Here is a 20,564-nt window from a genome sequence, read left to right on the forward strand (position 1 = left end):
CTTTTCTGGGTCAGCTGGTGCTGGCGTCAGGCGGAGGGATGGGCTGGCTCAGCTCGACCCGGCAGGGCTTGTTTACTATGGCTGATGATCTGGAGCAGCAGTGAGTTAATCCTGTCTCTTTCTCTATCTCTATCTCTGGGCCATGAACCTGGGACTGTCTGTGGCTGAGGAACAGTTTTAGACACCTTCCAGACTTTCCTTTTTCAGGTCGGCTTCAGGGGAGGGCTGGGGGGTTGCGTTTGGTTGCTTTCCTTTTGCCCAGAAGATGCGGCAGCAGAGCCAGGGGAGCAATGGAAGAGAACGATTTCTACAGCCCAGCGGTTCTGACTTTCCACTTTAGTGTTCGCGTTCATTCCTTGCTCCCCTCTAGTCTATGTACCCTGGGATTAGATTTAGTGGTGATGTCTCAGATTCCCCCAAAGCAAGCGTGTGGACGCGGGTGCGGGGGTAACAGCCAGGTCTGCTCGTCTGGATTTGCTCCAGGTCGGGAGGCAGGGGTGTGGGAAGAGCCTCGCTTAGCCCAGCCCAGCACGGGTAAGGCGTGGCAAGCGGAGAGCGGGCTCCACTGCGCTGGGATTGGTCTGGGTTAATAGGATTGCAAGTTTCTTTCGCTCTCGCCAACCGAGACGCTTAGTCGCTGGCAATCCTTGTTGATAGTTTTTAATCATCATAACAATATCCTTAATGCTGCGGTTTCAGAATTAGAGCTTTTGGAATTTGTTAACACCGTCTCAAGGACATCAAGTTTGGGATGCCACTTGTAGGTGGTGTGACAAGCAGTTCACAGTCTGATAGGAGCAAGGAAAAGTTGCTTGGAGAATGACTCAGCTTCCAGCCAAGCGGGGGGCGGGGGCGCGGGGGGGGCGTGTTCACCAAAACTGGGCCTTTCCTGGATCCCGTGTTCCCCCTTGTTCCCCCCTTTTCAGAGCTGTTTGCAAAACTAATTAACGTTATGACAATAATAGCTTCCTGGACTTGAAGGAACTGCCCAGGAGAGTGGTGTTTTTCCAAAATGATGCTTCCAAGAGATTTAAAATAGCTACGATGACTTTGAGAAATCGAATATTAGAGCTGGTAGAGATTCAGGTAGATCAGTTCCTTTTTACAAATGAAGAATCCAGTGCCCAAAGAAGTTAGGAGACCTCAAGATCACAGAGGTCTAGAACAGTGTTCTCACCCAGCACAGAACCCCTTCTGCCTCACCCACCATCAGGTTAAAGGCACCCTAAAGGGAAGAGACAACCCCAGCCAGGCTAAGTTCATGGCTAAGTGGCTGCTCTGCTTCTTGCCGGAATTCCCCAGCTCAGTCCTCACCTCCCCAGTGGTATGGAGCAGATAATGTGCCAGGGGCTATTTCCAGTGCTTTACCAGTAGCATTTTTGGTGAAGAAGAGAGGAAAAGCTCTCCCTGAAGAGTATCTCTGCAGAGCAGCCCTTGATGCTGTTCCTTGGAACAACATTTCTCCCGAGTGCTGCTTTGGGCAGATATAAGGCAATGTGGGGTCCAGATGACATGCCCTGACTTGTCACAGTCTCTGTGGGGTGGAGAGGTTTGTCTCTTAAGACTGGCAACATTCTGTGGTCTTGGTGCCCGTGCTTCAAGCCTATAAGGAATTCCAGTGGAATATTCAAAGGGTTCTGAGTCTTCGCAGGACTGCATTGATTGAGAGTGACAGCTCTCATCTGGCTAAAGCCATTGATGGACCAGTTTCAGCTGCAACCTCAGTATTTCTTTCAAACCTCAGTCACTGAGATTTGCTCCTTGCAAAACACTGGGAATACAGATAGCTTATGATTTAGCTGGGGAAAAGAACATTTATTGGGACTTTATCTTGTGCTAGTGTGATGTCTCTGTGCCTTCATTCATTTGATCTTTATAACAACCCTATGAGGTAGATACTATTATTACCTCCCTTTAAAGATGAGGAAACTGACAGAGAAGGCTAAATAATGTGTCCAAAGACACATTGCTGGTGAGTGGCAATGCCAGGATTAGAACTTCAGCCTCTGGCCTTAGGTCACACCTCCTTTCAGAAAACAGACAAGTGTGAAACTGTGCTTGTATAATGTGAGTATTCGTGTGTGGCCTTGAAATAATAAGGCGAAACCTGGATTTGAGATCCAGGTTCTAGTTCTGCTTCTTTTTCTAACTAGCTGTATAACCTCTTCGGGCATCACTTTGCTCATCTGTAAAATAAAGAGTCTGGACTAGATTTCTAAGGAACTATTCTAATCTAAAATTCTGCACTTCAAATGATGTAGCAAGATGCCCAATGTGTGCCATGGGGGGGTTGGTAATAGTTCCCCTCGCTCCCCCGCAGAATTCCCCTGCTTGACTGTTCTGATGTTTACAGGCCCTTTCTGTAACTGGTGGTGTGGATCCTGAAATCCACTTCATCCAGACAGAGTTCAAGAAAAGAGAAATATCATATGGGATGGAAAAGGAATAATAAAAGCTCATTCATTGAGCATCTGTTTTGTCCCAGGCAACTTATGAGGTCCCTTCCATATCTAGATGCTCAAAGACAGGTTATTTAACAGGCCAACACCAGTCTGCTTGTAAATGACATTATTGTGACTTAGATCCAGGGTTTTTTTTTTTTAAAAAGCATTTTTTGGGGGGTTTGTTTGTTTGTTTGTTTTTGGCTGCATTGGGTCTTCGTTGCTGCATGTGGGCTTTCTCTAGTTGCGGCGAGCAGGGGCTACTCTTTGTTGCAGTGTGTGGGCTTCTCATTGCAGTGGCTTCTCTTGTTGCAGAGCACGGGGCTCTTCAGTAGTTGTGGCACGTGGGCTCAATAGTTGTGGCTCGCGGGCTTTAGAGTGCAGGCCCAGTAGTTGTGGTGCACTGGCTTAGTTGCTCCCCAGCATGTGGGATCTTCCTGGACCAGGGCTTGATCCCGTGTCCCCTGCATTGGCAGGCGGATTCTAAACTACTGTACCACCAGGGAAGTCCCTAGATCCAGGGTTTTTAAAAATTATTCCACAACTGCTACTTTCAACCTCTACCCTGCAATGACTTAAAGTTCCCTGGGTATAAAGTAGAAAGCAAGATAGGTTATCTTATCTGTTTTACTGCATGCCACTGGAGGTGATGACATGTGTGAGCTTTCTACTCATTTTATAAACTGGAAACAAGACCAAGGGCAACCTTTGTCCTGTCAGGGAATCACAGCAGGACTTGAACCCAGGTCTCCCTCATCCTACTCCCTGCCTCTCCCATCATGTCATTCAAGTCTGGACTGATTGATTGCCTGAGAGCCCAACTGGGCACTGACACAGTGCTCTGTACTTCCAGAGGCTTGGAAGAGGGCACACACAAACACTGGTGCCCTGCCAGGAGGGCAGGTGGCATGGGAATTTTCCCTACTCTAAGGGAACATACAGTCCTAGGGATGGCAAAGGAGAACTGAAACATTAGTTAAAAGTTGGCTTTTTCCCCCTTGTAACCTCTTTGAACATTATAATAACCAGTAACAAAGTGGAGTTGTAAAGCTCCAATGAGATAAAAAAATGTGAAAGGGCTTTGTAAACTGTGAAGTGTTGTGCACATGGTATTCTGAGTATCTGTTGAAACAAAGGGCATGTTGTTGTTAATACCCATTTACCAGAGAAGAGTAACAGTCTATCAGGCAGCCATGGAATTGCTGACTGCCATAGGGGCAGGTTTCCTGAGCCTGGAAACATCCTGCACACTGATAACTCTTTTGTAACTAACTGCCGGCAAGCCTGAGAGCATCAGTGTTTCCAGCTTTGCCAGTGAGTGTCTCTGTGTCTCCCTGTCCCAGGCCTCAAGGCTGGCTGAGCAGCTGGCTGCCCACTTGGCGCCCCACTTCCATGTCTCAGCTGAAGAATGTGGAAGCCAGGATCCTCCAGTGTAAGTAGAAGGGACACTCGTCCCACCTCCCTCGGGAGGCCCAGGATACAGGATCTTCCCGGAGCCTGGCACACTGAGCCCACTGATTCCTGATTGACAATGCTTGGGGTGGGAGGAAGGGATGTCTGTGACTGGAGGGAAAAGATTTGCCCAGAGGACACACATTCCATGATAGTGGTTCCTTGACATCTCCCTCCCTGTCCATCATGCTGGTTTCTGTCACATCCCACAACTTCACCTCAAACCCTGTACCAACTATTAACATACAACATGTACAAATGTACGCATTCTCTCCTTTACTTCTTCCTTCTCCTATTCTTTTCTTTTGCCATCTCTCCCTTTCTCATCAAATTTACCATCTTCCTACCCAAGGACCAGCAGTCCTGTATTCTCTAATATTACTATTCCTTGTGTTCTGCCCAATTAGCGCCCCCCACCCCACCCCACCATCCAGTTACCAGAGTGGTTAGGGATTCCCACAGACCAGCTCTAGTAGGCAGTGTTCTGTGGGGGTTAAGGCATCCCAGGGACATCAGCAGCCACCGACTCAAACAAGATCCTTGGGCCACATCTCCCCATATTCCTCATATGATCTTCCCCGCCCTATAGCCACTGCCCCAGCCATGGCTACTCTCTCTCTTATGGGCTAAGTACAACCACAGAACAGCCACAGTTTTCAAGCCTTTCAAGCTGTCTGGGATCCAGGTGACTTCCCCCCCCCCCCCCACCGCCCCGGCAGCTCTGTCATGTGACTGCCTTCACACCAGCAGTGCAAGCATTGCCCACCTTGGTCTGTCCCTAAGAGGGACCTGGCTCAACCCTCCCAGATACCCTCAGTGAGGACACTACTGTCCATGGGTCAAGCCCCAAGCACATACAGGTACAAGAGTGATCGATGCTGAAGCTCTGTGGGGTCAGTGGGGTCACTGCCACCATGGACCCAAAGGGACCCAAACAGCCTCAAGGAATAGGATGGCCCCTCTGAATACCTACAGACTAGACGGTCTACAAATTGTACTTGGAGTTGAACTCTTAGGATGTATGGTCAGAGAGTTGTGAAAGGAAAAGCGAGGGAGGTCAGGAAGGGTTTGGGGATGAGAGAGAACTGAAGAGTGGGAGTCCAAGCAAAAGGATGATGCTGTCAGCACACAGTCTTATTGCTCTGCCCTGGACCCCTCTCCCCAGGCCTCCAGAACAAGTTCCTGGCCCGATATGTGTCCCTCCCAAACCAGAACAAGATCTGGACGGTGACAGTGAGCCCTGAGCTCAGGGACCGCACCCCCCTGGTGATGGTGCATGGCTTTGGGGGCGGCGTGGGCCTCTGGATCCTCAACATGGATTCACTGAGCGCCCGCCGCACTCTGCACACCTTCGATCTGCTCGGCTTCGGGCGAAGCTCTAGGCCAACGTTCCCGAGGGACCCAGAGGGGGCCGAGGACGAGTTTGTGACCTCTATAGAGACGTGGCGGGAGACCATGGGGATCCCCAGTATGATCCTCCTGGGGCACAGTCTGGGAGGATTCCTGGCCACTTCCTACTCAATCAAGTACCCTGACAGGTAAGGGAGAGCCACCCATCTCCATCACGACAACTCCTCGCCCTGCTGGGAAACTTCCGGTATTTGTTTCCAATAGTTCTCTTCCTGGGTGATTTAAGGGCTGTGATACCTTCAAGCAAAGACAACTTGACTCCTCCTTTTTCCTCCTTTAGAGTTAAACACCTCATCCTGGTGGACCCATGGGGCTTTCCCCTCCGACCAACTGACCCCAGTCAGATCCGTGCACCCCCGACCTGGGTCAAGGCTGTGGCCTCTGTCCTAGGGCGTTCCAATCCACTGGCTGTTCTTCGAGTAGCTGGGCCCTGGGGTGAGTAGCCTATAGATGGAAAACTATCTCCTCAAACCACGGCTCTCCCATTCTAGAAGCCCCACTGCACCTGGACTCTCACCATTCCCTCTTGTTCATGAAAAGTGGGAATAGGCCTAACATTGTTATTTAAAGCTGTTAATCTGGACCAGATGTCTTTGTCTGCAGTTTCAGAAGGTTCTTTTTTTCCTTCAGCTGCATGGAAAAAGCTTTTCCATGCAAGAGACAGATGGAGCAGAACTGCTACTCTGTGCCCCAGAGAGAGAGGAAGGGGCTGTGAGGTGACTCTTCCTCTGCTGAGTTTCTGTGCTACATGTTTATGGCAGCTTGTTGGTGTTTCAGCGTGGTCACCACTGCTGGATCCCATCCCTGCAGCTCACCCAACACCTGTTGCCAGGAGAGGTCAGGACCAGAGCCTCCAGCCTAGCCCACAGTGGCAGGCAAGCTCCTGCCCCAGTCAGACACCACATCTTCACCACTTAGTAGCTGTCAGCAAATCCTGTGAGTGAAGGGAGGGAAGGAGGGAGGAGCCAGCCAGAGTGAGTGGGATCAATATGCCCCAGCCTTCTGACCTCACACTGCTAGCACCCTTCCTATCTGGGGAGCCTTTTACTCTGATAAAGCGAAAAGCAGATTCCCTTTACGGAAAAGATTGGTGGCCATCTATTTTGCACTGATGGCTTATATATACACAGTAATGTTCAATAGCCAATTATTATGAATTAATTGCTAATGGCTGAATAAGAGTTGTCTCTCTAGGCCCTTCAAGAGAAACAGAATGGCTCTGGATAAAAGAGAAAAATGAGCACTTGAGCAGAAGGTAGGAGTTTGGGGAGAAAGGAAGGAAAGCAAGAGACACAGGTGCCAAAGGATACTAAATGCGCAGAGGGCTGACCTTAGGGCACCCAGCACTGTGCACTCCAGCAGACCTTCTATAATCCTTTTACAGGGAGAAGACCTGCTCTAACCACTCTCCCCATTTCTGGACTTGCCTCTGGCCAGGTCCATGCATGGGCATCAGAGCTGTTATGGTTGGGGAGGTTGGCGGGCAGCCATGCAGGAGGACCAGGGCCCAGGGGATCCCGGCTTTGCTTCCCTCTCACCCCTTGCTTCTCACACAGAGACAGCAGACCAGAAGAGAGAGGCCAGAAGCTGATCATTCATTAGGCCCAATTTTTACAGTGTGTCTCAAGTGCCCTACTGCTTGTATATGTACTATTTAAAGAAAGGTGAAGGGAACAGATTGCTCTAAAACTGTGCCCCGAGTCTGAGATGCCAGCATTAGGTTTACCTCTTCACTCGTATTCTATTACAGGCCTGAACGCGACAGGGCTCTTGGGAGGTGGTCTGGTTTCATCCACTACCTTCAGAAGATTAAACGGCCATAAAGGGTCTCGGGGAGAAAGAGAACATAGCTCAGACTGTAAAAGCAAAGCATCTCAACCATGGACTCCAGTGGGGCTTGTGATTCTTGGAGAGAAAGATCTTGGGACTTCATTGAGCTGCAGATAATCTGGTTCCTCAGTGACATTAGACTGTCTAAATTCTTTGGCAACTAACTGACTCTCATTTGTAGTCACCTGGAGCTTCCCAAAAGACTTGCATGCTCTGTCTGCCACTATAACATTAAGTGTACAAAGCAAACAAGCCCCTAGGAGAAATAATGTTTGGTTAAAGTTGTTAACACATACAAAAGCAGGAGTCTTTCCTCCCTATTCAAATCGGCCTTTCCATGTTCTGTCCCCTCCCAGGGCCCAGCCTGGTACAGCGATTCCGACCAGACTTCAAACGCAAGTTTGCAGACTTCTTTGACGATGATACTATATCGGAGTATATCTACCACTGCAATGCCCAGAATCCCAGGTGAGGGCAGCTTCCAGAGTCAGCTCAGGTCGATGGGTTGGCAGCTAAAACTCGAGCTACTGGAAAACTCCAGAACAGTCCCAGGATCATTCTGTGCTATATTTCTTCTTCCACAGAGCTCTCATTCAGTTAGGGGAACATGGGCATTAGCAGGCTTGATGGTTTCCAGAGACTTTCCCGGGGATAGGCGCAAAGGGATGGAGAAGATAATAGATAAATTAAACATGCCGCCCGTCTCTAGAGAAGGATCCTTACTCTTTCCTGGAGATAGGCAGTTAGCCTGACAGGCAAAAAGACTGGAAAACATTTGCAAAGATCTTTTTTTTTTTTTTAACTGAAAAAGTGATATGAACATGGTATTTTTTTTTGAATTTTTTTTATTGTTTTATACATCAGGTCCTTATTAGTCATCCATTTTATACACATCAGTGTATACATGTCAATCCCAATTGCCCAATTCATCACCCCCTCACCCCCACCCCCCCCTGCAGCTTTCCCCCCTTGGTGTCCATAGGTTTCTTCTCTACGTCTGTGTCTCTATTTCTGCCCTGCAAACCAGTTCATCTGTACTGTTTTTCTAGGTTCCACATATACGTGTTAATACACGATATTTGTTTTTCTCTTTCTGACTTACTTCACTCTGTATGACAGTTTCTGGATCCATCCACATCTCAACAAATGATCCAATTTCGTTCCTTTTTATGGCTGAGTAATATTCTATTGTATATATGTATCAGAACTTCTTTATCCATTCGTCTGTCGATGGGCATTTAGGTTGCTTCCATGACCTGGCTATTGTAAATAGTGCTGCAATGAACACTGGGGTGCATGTGTCTTTTTGAATTGTGGTTTTCTCTCGGTATATGCCCAGTAGTGGGATTGCTGGATCATATGGTAATTCTATTTTTAGTTTTTTTAAGGAACCTCCATACTGTTCACCATAGTGGCTGTATCAGTTTACATTCCAAGTGCAAGAGGGTTCCCTTTTCTCCACACCCTCTCCAGCATTTGTTGTTTGTAGATTTTCTGATGAAGCCCATTCTAACTGGTGTGAGGTGATACCTCATTGTAGTTTTGATTTGCATTTCTCTAATAATTAGTGATGTTGAGCAGCTTTTCATGTGCTTCTTGGCCATCTGTATGTCTTCTTTGGAGAAATGTCTATCTAGGTCTTCTTCTCATTTTTGGATTGGTTTTTGTTTTTAATATTGAGCACGTGAGCTGTTTATATATTTTGGAGATTAATCCTTTGTCCATTGATTCATTTGCAAATATTTTCTCCCATTCTGAGGGTTGTTTTGTTTATGGTTTCCTTTGCTGTGCAAAAGCTTTGAAGTTTCATTAGGTCCCATTTGTTTATTTTTGTTTTCATTTCCATTACTCTAGGAGGTGGATCAAAAAAGATCTTGCTGTGATTTATGTCAAGGAGTGTTCTTCCTATGTTTTCCTCTAAGAGTTTTATAGTGTCCAGTCTTACATTTAGGTCTCTAATCCATTTTGAGTTTATTTTTGTGTATGGTGTTAGGGAGTGTTCTAATTTCATTCTTTTACATGTAGCTGTCCAGTTTTCCCAGCACCACTCGTTGAAGAGACTGTCTTTTCTCCATTGTATATCCTTGCCTCTTTTGTCATAGATTAGTTGACCATAGGTGCGTGGGTTTACCTCTGAGCTTTCTATCTTGTTCCATTGATCTATGTTTCTGTTTTTGTGCCAGTACCATATTGTCTTCATTACTGTAGCTTTGTAGTATAGTCTGAAGTCAGGGAGTCTGATTCCTCCAGCTCCATTTTCTTCCCTCAAGACTGCTTTGGCTATTCAGAGTCTTTTGTGTCTCCATACAAATTTTAAGATTTTTTTGTTCTAGTTCATAAAAAATGCCATTGGTAATTTGATAGGGATTGCATTGAATCTGTAGATTGCTTTGGGTAGTATAGTCATTTTCACAATATTGATTCTTCCAATCCAAGAACATGGTATATCTCTCCATCTGTTGGTATCATCTTTAATTTCTTTCATCAGTGTCTTATAGTTTTCTGCATACAGGTCTTTTGTCTCCCTAGGTTTATTCCTAGGTATTTTATTCTTTTTGTTGCAGTGGTAAATGGGAGTGTTTCCTTAATTTCTCTTTCAGATTTTTCATCATTAGTGTATAGGAATGCAAGAGATTTCTGTGCATTAATTTTGTATCCTGCAACTTTACCAAATTCAATGATTAGCTCTAGAAGTTTTCTGGTGGCATCTTTAGAATTCTCTATGTATAGTATCATGTCATCTGCAAACAGTGACTGTTTTACTTCTTCTTTTCCAGTTTGTATTCCTTTTATTTCTTTTTCTTCTCTGATTGCCATGGCTAGGACTTCCAAAACTACATTGAATAATAGCGGTGAGAGAGGACATCCTTGTCTCATTCCTGATCTTAGAGGAAATGCTTTCAGTTTTTCACCATTGAGAATGATGTTTGCTGTGGGCTTGTCATATATGGCCTTTATTATGTTGAGGTAGGTTCCCTCTATGCCCACTTTCTGTAGTTTTTATCATAAATGGGTGTTGAATTTTGTCAAAAGCTTTTTCTGCATCTATTGAGATGATCATATGGTTTTTATTCTTCAGTTTGTTAATATGGTGTATCATATTGATTGATTTGCATATATTGAAGAATCCTTGCATTCCTGGGATAAATCCCACTTGATCATGGTGTATGTAATGTGTTGTTGGATTCTGTTTGCTAGTATTTTGTTGAGGATTTTTGCATCTATATTCATCAGTGATATTGGTCTGTAATTTTCTTTTTTTGTAGTACCTTTGTCTGGTTTTGGTATCAGGGTGATGGTGGCCTCATAGAATGAGTTTGGGAGTGTTCCTTCCTCCGCAATTTTTTGGAAGAGTTTGAGAAGGATGGGTGTTAGCTCTTCTCTAAATGTTTGATAGAATTCACCTGTGAAGCCATCTGGTCCTGGACTTTTGTTTGTTGGAAGATTTCTAATCACAGTTTCAATTTCATTACTTGTGATTGGTCTGTTCATATTTTTTATTTCTTCCTGGTTCAGTCTTGAAAGGTTATACCTTTCTAAGAATTTGTCCATTTCTTCCAGGTTGTCCATTTTATTGGCATAGAGTTGCTGGTAGTAGTGTCTTAGGATGCTTTGTATTTCTGCAGTGTCTGTTGTAACTTCTCCTTTTTCATTTTTAATTTTATTGATTTGAGTTCTTTCGCTCTTTTTCTTTTTTTGTTTTGTTTGGTTTTTGTTTTTGTTTTTGTGGTATGTGGGCCTCTCACTGTTGTGGCCTCTCCCGTTGCGGAGCACAGGCTCCGGACGCACAGGCCCCGGACGCACAGGCCCAGCGGCCATGGCTCATAGGCCCAGCCGCTCCGCGGCATGTGGGATCCTGCTGGACCAGGGCACAAACCCGTGTCCCCTGCATTGGCAGGCAGACTCTCAACCACTGCGCCACCAGGGAAGCCCTCCCTCTTTTTCTTGATGAGTCTTGCTAATGGTTTATCAATTTTGTTTATCTTCTCAAACAACCAGCTTTTAGTTTTATTGATCTTTGCTATTGTTTTCTTTGTTTCTATTTCATTTATTTCTGCTCTGATCTTTATGATTTCTTTCCTTCTGCTAACTTTGGGTTTTGTTTGTTCTTCTTCCTCTAGTTCCTTTAGGTGTAAGGTTAGATTGTTTATTTGAGATTTTTCTTGTTTCTTGAGGTAGGCTTGTATAGCTATAAACTTCCCTCTTAGAACTGTTTTTGCTGCATCCCATAGGTTTTGGATTGTCATGTTTTCATTGTCATTTGTCTCTAGGTATTTTTTGACTCTCTTGATTATTTAGTAAAATAGTGTTTAGCCTCCATGTGTTTGTGTTTTTTACGTTTTTTCCCCTGTAATTAATTTCTAATCTCATAGCATTGTGGTCAGAAAAGATGCTTGATATGATTTCAATTTTCTTAAACTTACTGAGGCTTGATTTGTGACCCAAGATGTGATCTATCATGGAGAATGTTCTGTGCACACTTGAGAAGAAAGTGTAATCTGCTGTTTTTGGATGGAATGTCCTATAAATATCAATTAAATCTATCTGGTCTATTGTGTTGTTTAAAGCTTGTTTTTCCTTATTTATTTTCATTTTGGGTGATCTGTCCATTGATGTGAGGTGATAAAGTCCCCCACTATTACTGTCAATTTCCTCTTTTACAGCTGTTAACAGTTGCCTTATGTATTGAGGTGCTCCTATGTTGGGTGCATATATATTTATAATTGTTATATCTTCTTCTTGGATTGATCCCTTGATCATTATGTAGTGTCCTTCCTTGTCTCTTGTAGCATTCTTTATTTTAAAGTCTATTTTATCTGATATGAGTATTGCTATTCCAGCTTTCTTTTGATTTCTATTTGCATGGAATATCTTTTTCCATCCCCCTCACTTTCAGTCTGTATGTGTCCCTAGGTCTGAAGTGGGTCTCTTGTAGACAGCATATGTATGGGTCTTGTTTTTGTATCCATTCAGCAAGCCTGTGTCTTTTGGTTGGAGCATTTAATCCATTCATGTTTAAGGTAATTATCGATATGTATATTCCTATGACCATTTTCTTAGTTGTTTTGCATTTGTTTTTGTAGGTCCTTTTCTTCTCTTGTGTTTCCCACTTAGAGAAATTCCTTTAGCATTTGTTGTAGAGCTGGTTTGGTGGTGCTGAATTCCCTTAGCTTTTGCTTGCCTGTAAAGCTTTCGATTTCTCTGTTGAATCTGAATGAGATCCTTGCCGGGTAGAGTAATCTTGGTTGTAGGTTCTTCCGTTTCATCACTTTAAGTATATCATGCCACTCCCTTCTGGCTTGTAGAGTTTCTGCTGAGAAATCAGCTGTTAACCTTATGGGACTTCCCTTGTATGTTATTTGTCGTTTTTCCCTTGCTGTTTTCAATAATTTTTCTTTGTCTTTAATTTTTGCCAATTTGATTACTATGTGTCTCGGCGTGTTTCTCCTTGGGTGTATCCTGTATGGGACTCTCTGCACTTCCTGGACCTGGGTGGCTATTTCCTTTCCCATGTTAGAGAAGTTTTCAACTATAAACTCTGCAGATATTTTCTCTGGTCCTTCCTCTCTCTCTTCTCCTTCTGGGACCCCTATAATGCGAATGTTGTTGCGTTTAATGTCGTCCCAGAGGTCTCTTAGGCTGTCTTCATTTCTTTTCATTCTTTTTTCTCTATTCTGTTCTGCAGCAGTGAATTCCACCATTCTGTCTTCCAGGTCACTTATCCGTTCTTCTGCCTCAGTTATTCTGCGATTGATTCCTTCTAGTGTAGTTTTCATTTCAGTTATTGTATTGTTCATCTCTGTTTGTTTGCTCTTTAATTCTTCTAAGTCTTTGTTAAACATTTCTTGCATTGTCTCCATCTTTGCCTCCATTCTTTTTCCGAGGTCCTGGATCATCTTCACTATCATTATTCTGAATTCTTTTTCTGGAAGGTTGCCTATGTCCACTTCATTTAGTTGTTTTTCTGGGGCTGTATCTTGTTCCTTCATCTGGTACATAGCCCTCTGCCTTTTCATCTTGTCTATCTTTCTGTGAATGTGGTTTTTGTTCCACAGGCTGCAGGATTGTAGTTCTTCTTCTTCTCTGAACATGGTATTTTTATAAAGAAAAAAAAAAAGAAAGAAAGTCTTCTCCTGTCCCAGACCTGTAATTCCTGAATCTTCTTGTTAGTTTAGGTCTGAGATATCATGTGACATTGCTTCAGGGAACCTCCTTACATATCTTCCTTTGCACACATGTGACTATCTCTAGACTACATTCCTACAAATAGAACTGCTGATGGATAGATTATGCATTTAAAAATTTAATTATGTGTACCTTGAAATACTGTTGGGATAGGAATGCCTTCCCTATCTTTGGGGGATTTGGGGATGTCCGCAGAATCTCTAGGAGTTTATATCTATGACAACTCAGACATAGGCCCCAGAAGCCTGCTGATCTACAGTCTTGACAAGTGCCATCCAGGGCAGAGTCAGGGAGGTAGTCTTCCCCTCAGGCAGTGCCATGTGAGTGGCTGATACCATGAGGCACCACCTCTGTGGGGGCCTCACCCCACACTACTGGGAGGCATCTCAGGGGAGCCAAGGTCATTGGGAGCAGCAGCACTGCCATGCCTCATTTCAGGACTGTTCAGCTGAAAGCTGTGAAGCAACTGGGGTTTTGCATTCCAGCAGTGCTGTCTGGGCATTAGCGTCAAACCCAGACAGCTTTCAGGCAGCGTGGGAACTGTTCATCCAACATTCCTCAGGAGCCCAGCTGATTGAAGGGCCCTGCTTAAGCAGCAGTATAGAAACTCAGCTCAACAGTCAAATCAGGAAGCCCACTGCTTCCTGCTCTCGACTCCTCTCAGCCCCCACTGGGCTCAGTGCCAGTCTCATACCCTCTGAGACCCTGCAGGCCCACCCCTAGCCCTTTCCTCAGAGCATTCCCCAGTCCCAGACCTAGTTCCGTATAATGAATGGCCTCCCAATCTAAGCCACAGAGTACATAATCACACACCTCATTCAGATCCTAGAAGAAGCAGAGATGACATCGGTGATAACCAGCCCCTTCCCCCAAACACTTTTATAAGCCCCCGAGTCTTTCTGAGTTGTAACCCTCATGAGCTCATGGTAACTCTTACCATTCCCTTGGAAAACATACGATTTGGCCAAAGAAGAATATTTGGGGGATGGGGTACCTACTTTGCTTCACCTAAATTTAGGGGCTTTGTACATATTTTCATTTTCTTCACAATGACCTAATAAAGTGGGTATAACTCCTCCCAGCTTGTAAATGAGAAAATTAAGGTGTATTCTTGTTTACATGACTTGCTTAGAAACTACAGCCAGGATTTGAACTCATGTCTCTCTGACTCCAGAGTCCATGATTTTTCCACTATGCTGCACTGCCTTAAGGAGGAGCCCTGTTTCTGGTGGCCTGTGCAGAACCCAGGCTCTCTTTCATCTCAGGGGTGCAAAGGAGACTGGGGATATAATTCCCAAACAGGCTGAGCCTGCTGGGCGGCGGTGTCCCCAACCCCTCCTGCTTCCCAGGAGAGCAACCTGGACAGCTGGCTTCTGCCCCAGCCTTGCAGACCCCTCGTGACACAGCCTCGGTTAGCTCTCCCTAAGGAAATGGCCAGGGAGCAAAGGAGATTAGATTGGCCGTCATTGCTTCTCAAGTCGCACAAACTGCTGCTCCCCCCAGGTCCTCACAAGACTGACGTTTCATTCCATTCTCTTCAGCAAGCCCTTTGTGCTTCTGTAGTACTTGCTCATCAGAGCCCACCCCAAGTGAACCCCCTGACCCTCTCCTTCAGCCCCAGGAAGCCAAGTCCCTAGTCTGTGTTCTCCTAGAACTCCGCCACCCTTTCATAATTCTTGGGAAATTTGAAGATAAGTTAATCATATAATTCATTATTTATGCCTAAAGTATGAAGATAATGTGAGCTCCAGGAGGGCAGGCACTGCGTCTGTCTTGTTCATATGTCCCCACCCTCAGCTCCGGGATGCCACATAAATATTTGTTGAATAAACAGTAACCTATTAGGCTCTTGGATAATTCTCAGTGCCGTGGAGTTTTCACAAGTGTGTCCCTCCTAACTCATATGTGATAGGAGCCTCTGGAGATTCAGTCCTGTCTCCTAATCTTCCTAATATTTAATGAGCCCAGTGCTGGGCTCTGAGAGGACCACAAAGAATGACAAAGATACTTCCCCAGCCTCTGAGATCAACAAACTGACATTTTAGGCTGTGGCGTTTATTCATTGCCTCACCCCGCTTTGCTTCTTCAGTGGGGAGACGGCATTCAAAACCATGATGGAGTCCTTTGGCTGGGCCCGGCGACCCATGTTAGAGCGAATTCACTTGATTCAAAAAGAAATGCCCATCACCATGATCTACGGGGCCAACACCTGGATAGACACCAGCACGGGAAAAAAGGTGAAGCTGCAGCGGCCGGATTCCTACGTCCGAGACATGGTATGTTGGCCACTGGAGGAGCAGGATTGAGGTGGAAACACTGCAACATCCCAGCACGTGTTGACTGACCCAGAGTAGCTGAGTCAGGGTAGCGAAGGGTGATGGGAGAGTCGGGGGGAAAGAGGAGTGGACAGGTTGAGCTATGGTAGTGGATTTGAAAGGGTTGGCTCTCTGTAAAATCATAATTAGGGGCTTCTCACTTCTGTGTAGCTCGGTTCAGCTGAAAGGCAGATTCTTGTCCAGTAGTCAGGCACAGGCACCACGCTGTCCCTCCACCCCCTGTAATTCCCACCCCAAACCAGAGCTGGGAACTGTAGAGGCTGCCATGAAGCCTTCCCACCACACTCCTCCATCCCCCCCCGCCCTCATTTGCTAATGAGTGTGCCTAATTAGGCTGGTGCCTGATGGGCCCCGCTTTAGTGGACATGTGGATGACATGAGCAGGTCGCTGACATGAGCAGGTCACTGGAGGGGCTGGCATGGAAGGAAATATAAAATCAGGCGCCATAAGAGAAGTAAGGATGGGATATTGGGATTCACTGACTCCCACAGGGAAGTGCCAAGATCTGGGGAGAAAGGTGGACTGTTGTCTTAGATAAAATAAGTGCTCATGGGCGACGGGCAAGCAGGCTTAAGGGAAAAAGAAATGGTGCAATAGCTTTCCAGTGCCTTGAATAAAGGGCTGTCCCGCCCCTGGTGGGGTCCTCCATCCACAGGAGATTGAGGGCGCCTCACACCACGTGTACGCGGACCAGCCACACATCTTCAACGCAGTGGTGGAGGAGATCTGCGACTCGGTTGATTGAGCTGCTCTCCCTAGAGGGCGAGGAGAAAGCCAGAGATTCACTCTCACCCCCTGTCCCCTTACTCACCCCTCTGTCCCTTCCTGACCAACTAACATGTGCCAGCCAGGCAGAGTCTCGGGCTGTCCGCAGGGCAGGACCACAGAAGGACAGCACTCCTCTCTACGCTAAGGGCTAGAGGCAAAAGCCACAAGTGGCCTTGAGCTCCCCACCCCAGGGAAGAGCATAAAGGCTTGCAGAGTGCCACCCCGTTCTCTCCATGCCGAGTGTTACCCAGGTGTGGTTATGAAGGGTCACACCAAGCTGCGTCCCCCCTGTGCCAAAGGGAGGGCGGCTGCCTCCCCTGGGCGAAGGAGAGGCTCTCAGTGGCCTTTCCTGGCTCTGGAGTGTGTGTGGGGTAGGTTCCGTGCAGGAACATCTTCCTCCCCCGTCACCCCCGGCCCCCCGGCCCATGCCAGTTCTGTCCGGAGTCTGGTTGGGACTGGTTCCCACTTAAGTACCAAGAGCAGGTCCTGCAGCTCCTGTGACCTGAGAGGTCATATCCAAAGCCCTCATTAACAGAGGAGGCCCAGGGCAGGGCAGGGCATGGCTGGTCCATGGTGAGACAGCTCTGTTCCAGGAGAGCTAGGGCTGGCACCTGGGTCTGCTGAGAGCCAGTGCTCACAGCAGACTCTGTTTGCTAAGGTTTGAGGCAAGCACCGTTGCCATGGGGCTGGTCCTGGCTGAGGATAAGCCCAACCCAGCCCTGCGTTCCAGCCTCATTGTACGGGGGTGCTGTTTGCCTGCCCTGTGTCTCAGCCCCAGCTGCCTAAGCTGGGAACATTCAAGTGCTTCCTTTCTGCCCCCTCTTCCTCCCGCTGGGAGGCCTCTGGGCCTCCCTCTGTGCCTTGGGCCCTGAGGCCCCACCCATAGTGTTGAGAAAGGTGGCCCCTGGTGGAGAGAAGGGAAAGGCCCTTCAACCCTGAGCCGTGTCTGGATCCCCATCCTCTCTAGTATCCACAGGGTTTTTCTACCTGCCCCTGGAGCTGAGGCTCACGTGAGCCTCTGCCCAGGGTCCAGTGGGGAGCGTCCAGCCGGCAGTTGCCTGTCCTCATCACCCACAGGATGGTTCTCACTGCCTGGCCCCCCATCCCTGCCACCTGTCCTTCTGGTCTCCAGCTCATCAGCCCCCGACCCCCCGTCACTCTCTCCCAGCGGCTGGTTCCAGGTGCTGCTCCAAGGTTCTGGGCAGTAGGCTGGGCCTGGCCCCAGAACCAGGGCAGCTCTTGCCTACTCCTTCACTTTTGTAAAGCCAACCCTTTCACCAGAATAGTATTAACTCCTGGTGCTTTGTACTACTGGTCCAGCTGCCTTGGGCTCCTTTTCTATATTAATAAATAAATGAGTCAAAACTGCCTTTGGTCATGATGTTTAATATTGCTCCAACAAGAGTGGTGCTGAATTCACAACAGCTCCTGTACCGCCTGAGTCAGAGGAGGGGCCCCGAGAGGTACCCACGCACAGGCCACTCGACTCCCTCCCCCGTTTAGTGCAGCATCCGCCCCTTAAGAGGATGGATAAGGGCTGGATGGGCCAAGCCCCAACTCACAGGAGAATTAGGTTGAACTGGGTGCTCCCTACTGCCCATTAAATAGCCCTATCATCTGAAGTTCACCTTGGCCTTCACCTGGGCCGCTCCCTAGGGCCTATTCTAACTCCTACTCACCCTCAACCTCAATTCAAATATTCCTTCTGCAGGGAGCTTTCCCCTGAACCCCTAGACTAGACTCGCGACCCCTCTTCTGTGTCTCCATGGCACACTCGAATGCCCCTTGGTAAAACTCATAAACTTGTAGTCACTTGTTTTGTGTCTGTCTTTCCTCCCTAGATCACAAGCTGCTTAAGGACAAGGGGCACGTCTGGCCCCTGGTTCACGTTCAGTAGATGTTTATTTTGATTGAGCCAAGGGAAGTGAGGCACACCAAGTGTTCAGACATGTTCAAATCATTACCAGCGGTGCCTGCTGTGCTGGCTGACTCCAGCTAGGCCCAGAATTTAACAGCTCAAAATGGCACTTAATCCTACATTTGTCATCATGAATGAATGAACAAATGAATGGAACTCCTGCGTATAATTACAAAGCTCTGGTCTATCCGAGGACCCTGCATATTCTCTGACTGAAGATTGCTTGATGGCCAACACCTGCCATATGGAGGCGAGGGCAGGTTTTTGTTTTTGCTTTTGTTTTGGCCTTGCCACTCGGTTTATGGGATCTTAGTGCCCCAACCAGGTATTGAACCTGGGGTCCTGGCAGTGAGAGTGCCGAGTCCTAACCACTGGACCACCAGGGAAGTCCTGAGGACAGGTATTTAGAGCCAAGCACTAGGGCTGTGATAGTGAAGAAATGTGGTCCCTGCCTCCATGGGAAGTTACATTCTACATGAAGACTCGTGTTTAATCAGATTATTGCATCAATTAGTAAAAAATTGCAACTGAAAAGTGCAGCCCTTGAGAGGTTGGGAAGGCGTCCCTGGGGAAGTGATGACAGCTGAGCCTGAAGGAAGAGCAGGTGAAAGGAGTGGGGGGGCAGGTCTGTGGAGAGATCTATTAGCAGGAACAATGGCTGTGAAATGAGGTAGGGTGCGGATCCAGTCCTGCAGGTCCTCTGACTGTGAGAAGAATGTCGTGTTCATCCTAAAAGTGATGGAAAGAAATAACTGGAGCGGGACTTGCCTGGCGGTCCAGTGGTTAAGACTTCATGCTTCTACTGCAGGGGCACAGGTTTGATCCCAGGTCAGGGAACTAAGATCCCGCATGCCGTGTGGTGCAGCCAAAGGAAAAAAGAAAGGAAAAAGAAAAAAATAATAACTGGAGTGAGGGTCAGGGTAGGGTGGGGAGTGTGACAGAATCTGACTTGAGACTGGAAATGACCACTCTGGCTGCTGTGTTGAGTACCGATTGGAGGGGGATGAGTCCCTGCAGGGGAAACTTTGAGGCCACGGAGTGGTCCAGGCCAGTGATGCTGGTAGCTTGGACTTGGCCAGTGATTAGTGGACATGCAGAGAAGATGCAAGAAATGTTTCGGAGGTAAAATCAAAAAGACTTGATGTCAACGCTGAGTGCTGCTACCATCCCCTTGCAGGAAGGGCCAAGTAAGGCAGTAGTCAGCAAACCCACTCACATCACAAAACAATCTAGGGTATTTTTTTAAATATAAATTCCTCGGCTGTATACTCCAGAGTTTGATTCAGTATACCTGGGTGGAGTTTGACCATGACATCTGCATTTAAACACATTCCCTAGAAGATTCTGAGGCCCCCTGTCTGCAGGTACTGGTCTAAGGGACCCTGTATCTCTGACCCTTGACCCAGAAGATCCATGTGGAAAAGTAGGGCCTATGGCCCTGAAAGTTCATCTCCTGTTCGCTCCTCTCTTTGGGAGGCTGCATAAAATGCTGATCTGATTTTCCCAAACCCAACGCAATGCAAACACATTCCTCAGGAGTAGGTACAAGAAGAGTCTAAGGGTACAAATGAAGTTATTTACAAAACAGGAATAGAGTTACAGATGTAGAGAACAAACTTATGGTCACGGGGGGGAAGGAAGAGGGATAAAGTGGGAGATTGGGATTGACATATACACACTACTATATATAAAATAGATAACTAATAAGGACCTACTGTATAGCACAGGGAACTCTACTCAGTACTCTGTAATGACCTATATGGGAAAAGAATCTAAAGAAGAGTGGATATATGTACATGTATAACTGAGTCACATTGCTGTACAGCAGAAACTAACACAACATTTTAAATCAACTATGCTCCAATAAAAATTTTTTTTAAAAAGTCTGAAGAAGGTCACCCAGAGTGCCCCATTTACACTACCATGCCCAAACACATGGATGCATGCAAGCATGTGCACACACACACACACACACACACACACACACTCCATCTGACTGGGGCATTCCTAATGTTCCCAGGGCTGGGACTAAGAAGTCACTATGAACATACTACCCAATCAGCACCTTTCCTGGTGGGTTCTAAGGATTTATGGTAAGAGTTCATGCTATAAACTCGGGCTCCTCAAAGCCCTAGCAGTTTACAAGGAGGGATTCCACAGATAGACATAAAGGGCTGTGACTAACTCCAGACCCAGAAGGTCTTGCACTGTTCAGTGGCTAG

General features: G+C 46.8%; 1 protein-coding gene across 2 annotated transcripts; it reads left to right on the forward strand.

Annotated features, from left to right (window-relative positions):
* Positions 1 to 38: 38 nt before the first annotated feature.
* Positions 39 to 20,039, forward strand: ABHD4 (abhydrolase domain containing 4). 2 transcript variants are annotated; one of them, XM_029237407.1, is made up of 7 exons: positions 39 to 100; positions 3,785 to 3,873; positions 5,059 to 5,431; positions 5,584 to 5,738; positions 7,490 to 7,601; positions 15,409 to 15,595; positions 16,312 to 20,039. In XM_029237407.1, exons 1-7 carry the CDS (start codon positions 39 to 41, stop codon positions 16,399 to 16,401), a joined length of 1,068 nt encoding a protein of 355 aa, XP_029093240.1. In that variant the 3' UTR covers positions 16,402 to 20,039. The 2 variants fall into 2 exon arrangements, with proteins under 2 accessions (XP_029093240.1, XP_029093241.1); XM_029237408.1 differs by lacking the exon at positions 39 to 100 and adding an exon at positions 109 to 207 and having other exon boundaries at positions 16,312 to 16,570.
* The last annotated feature ends 525 nt before the right edge of the window (positions 20,040 to 20,564 follow it).

This window comes from Monodon monoceros, unplaced genomic scaffold (genome assembly GCF_005190385.1).
Source record: "Monodon monoceros isolate NGI ecotype Baffin Bay Population unplaced genomic scaffold, NGI_Narwhal_1 Super_Scaffold_21, whole genome shotgun sequence".
NCBI classification, from domain to species: domain Eukaryota; kingdom Metazoa; phylum Chordata; class Mammalia; order Artiodactyla; family Monodontidae; genus Monodon; species Monodon monoceros.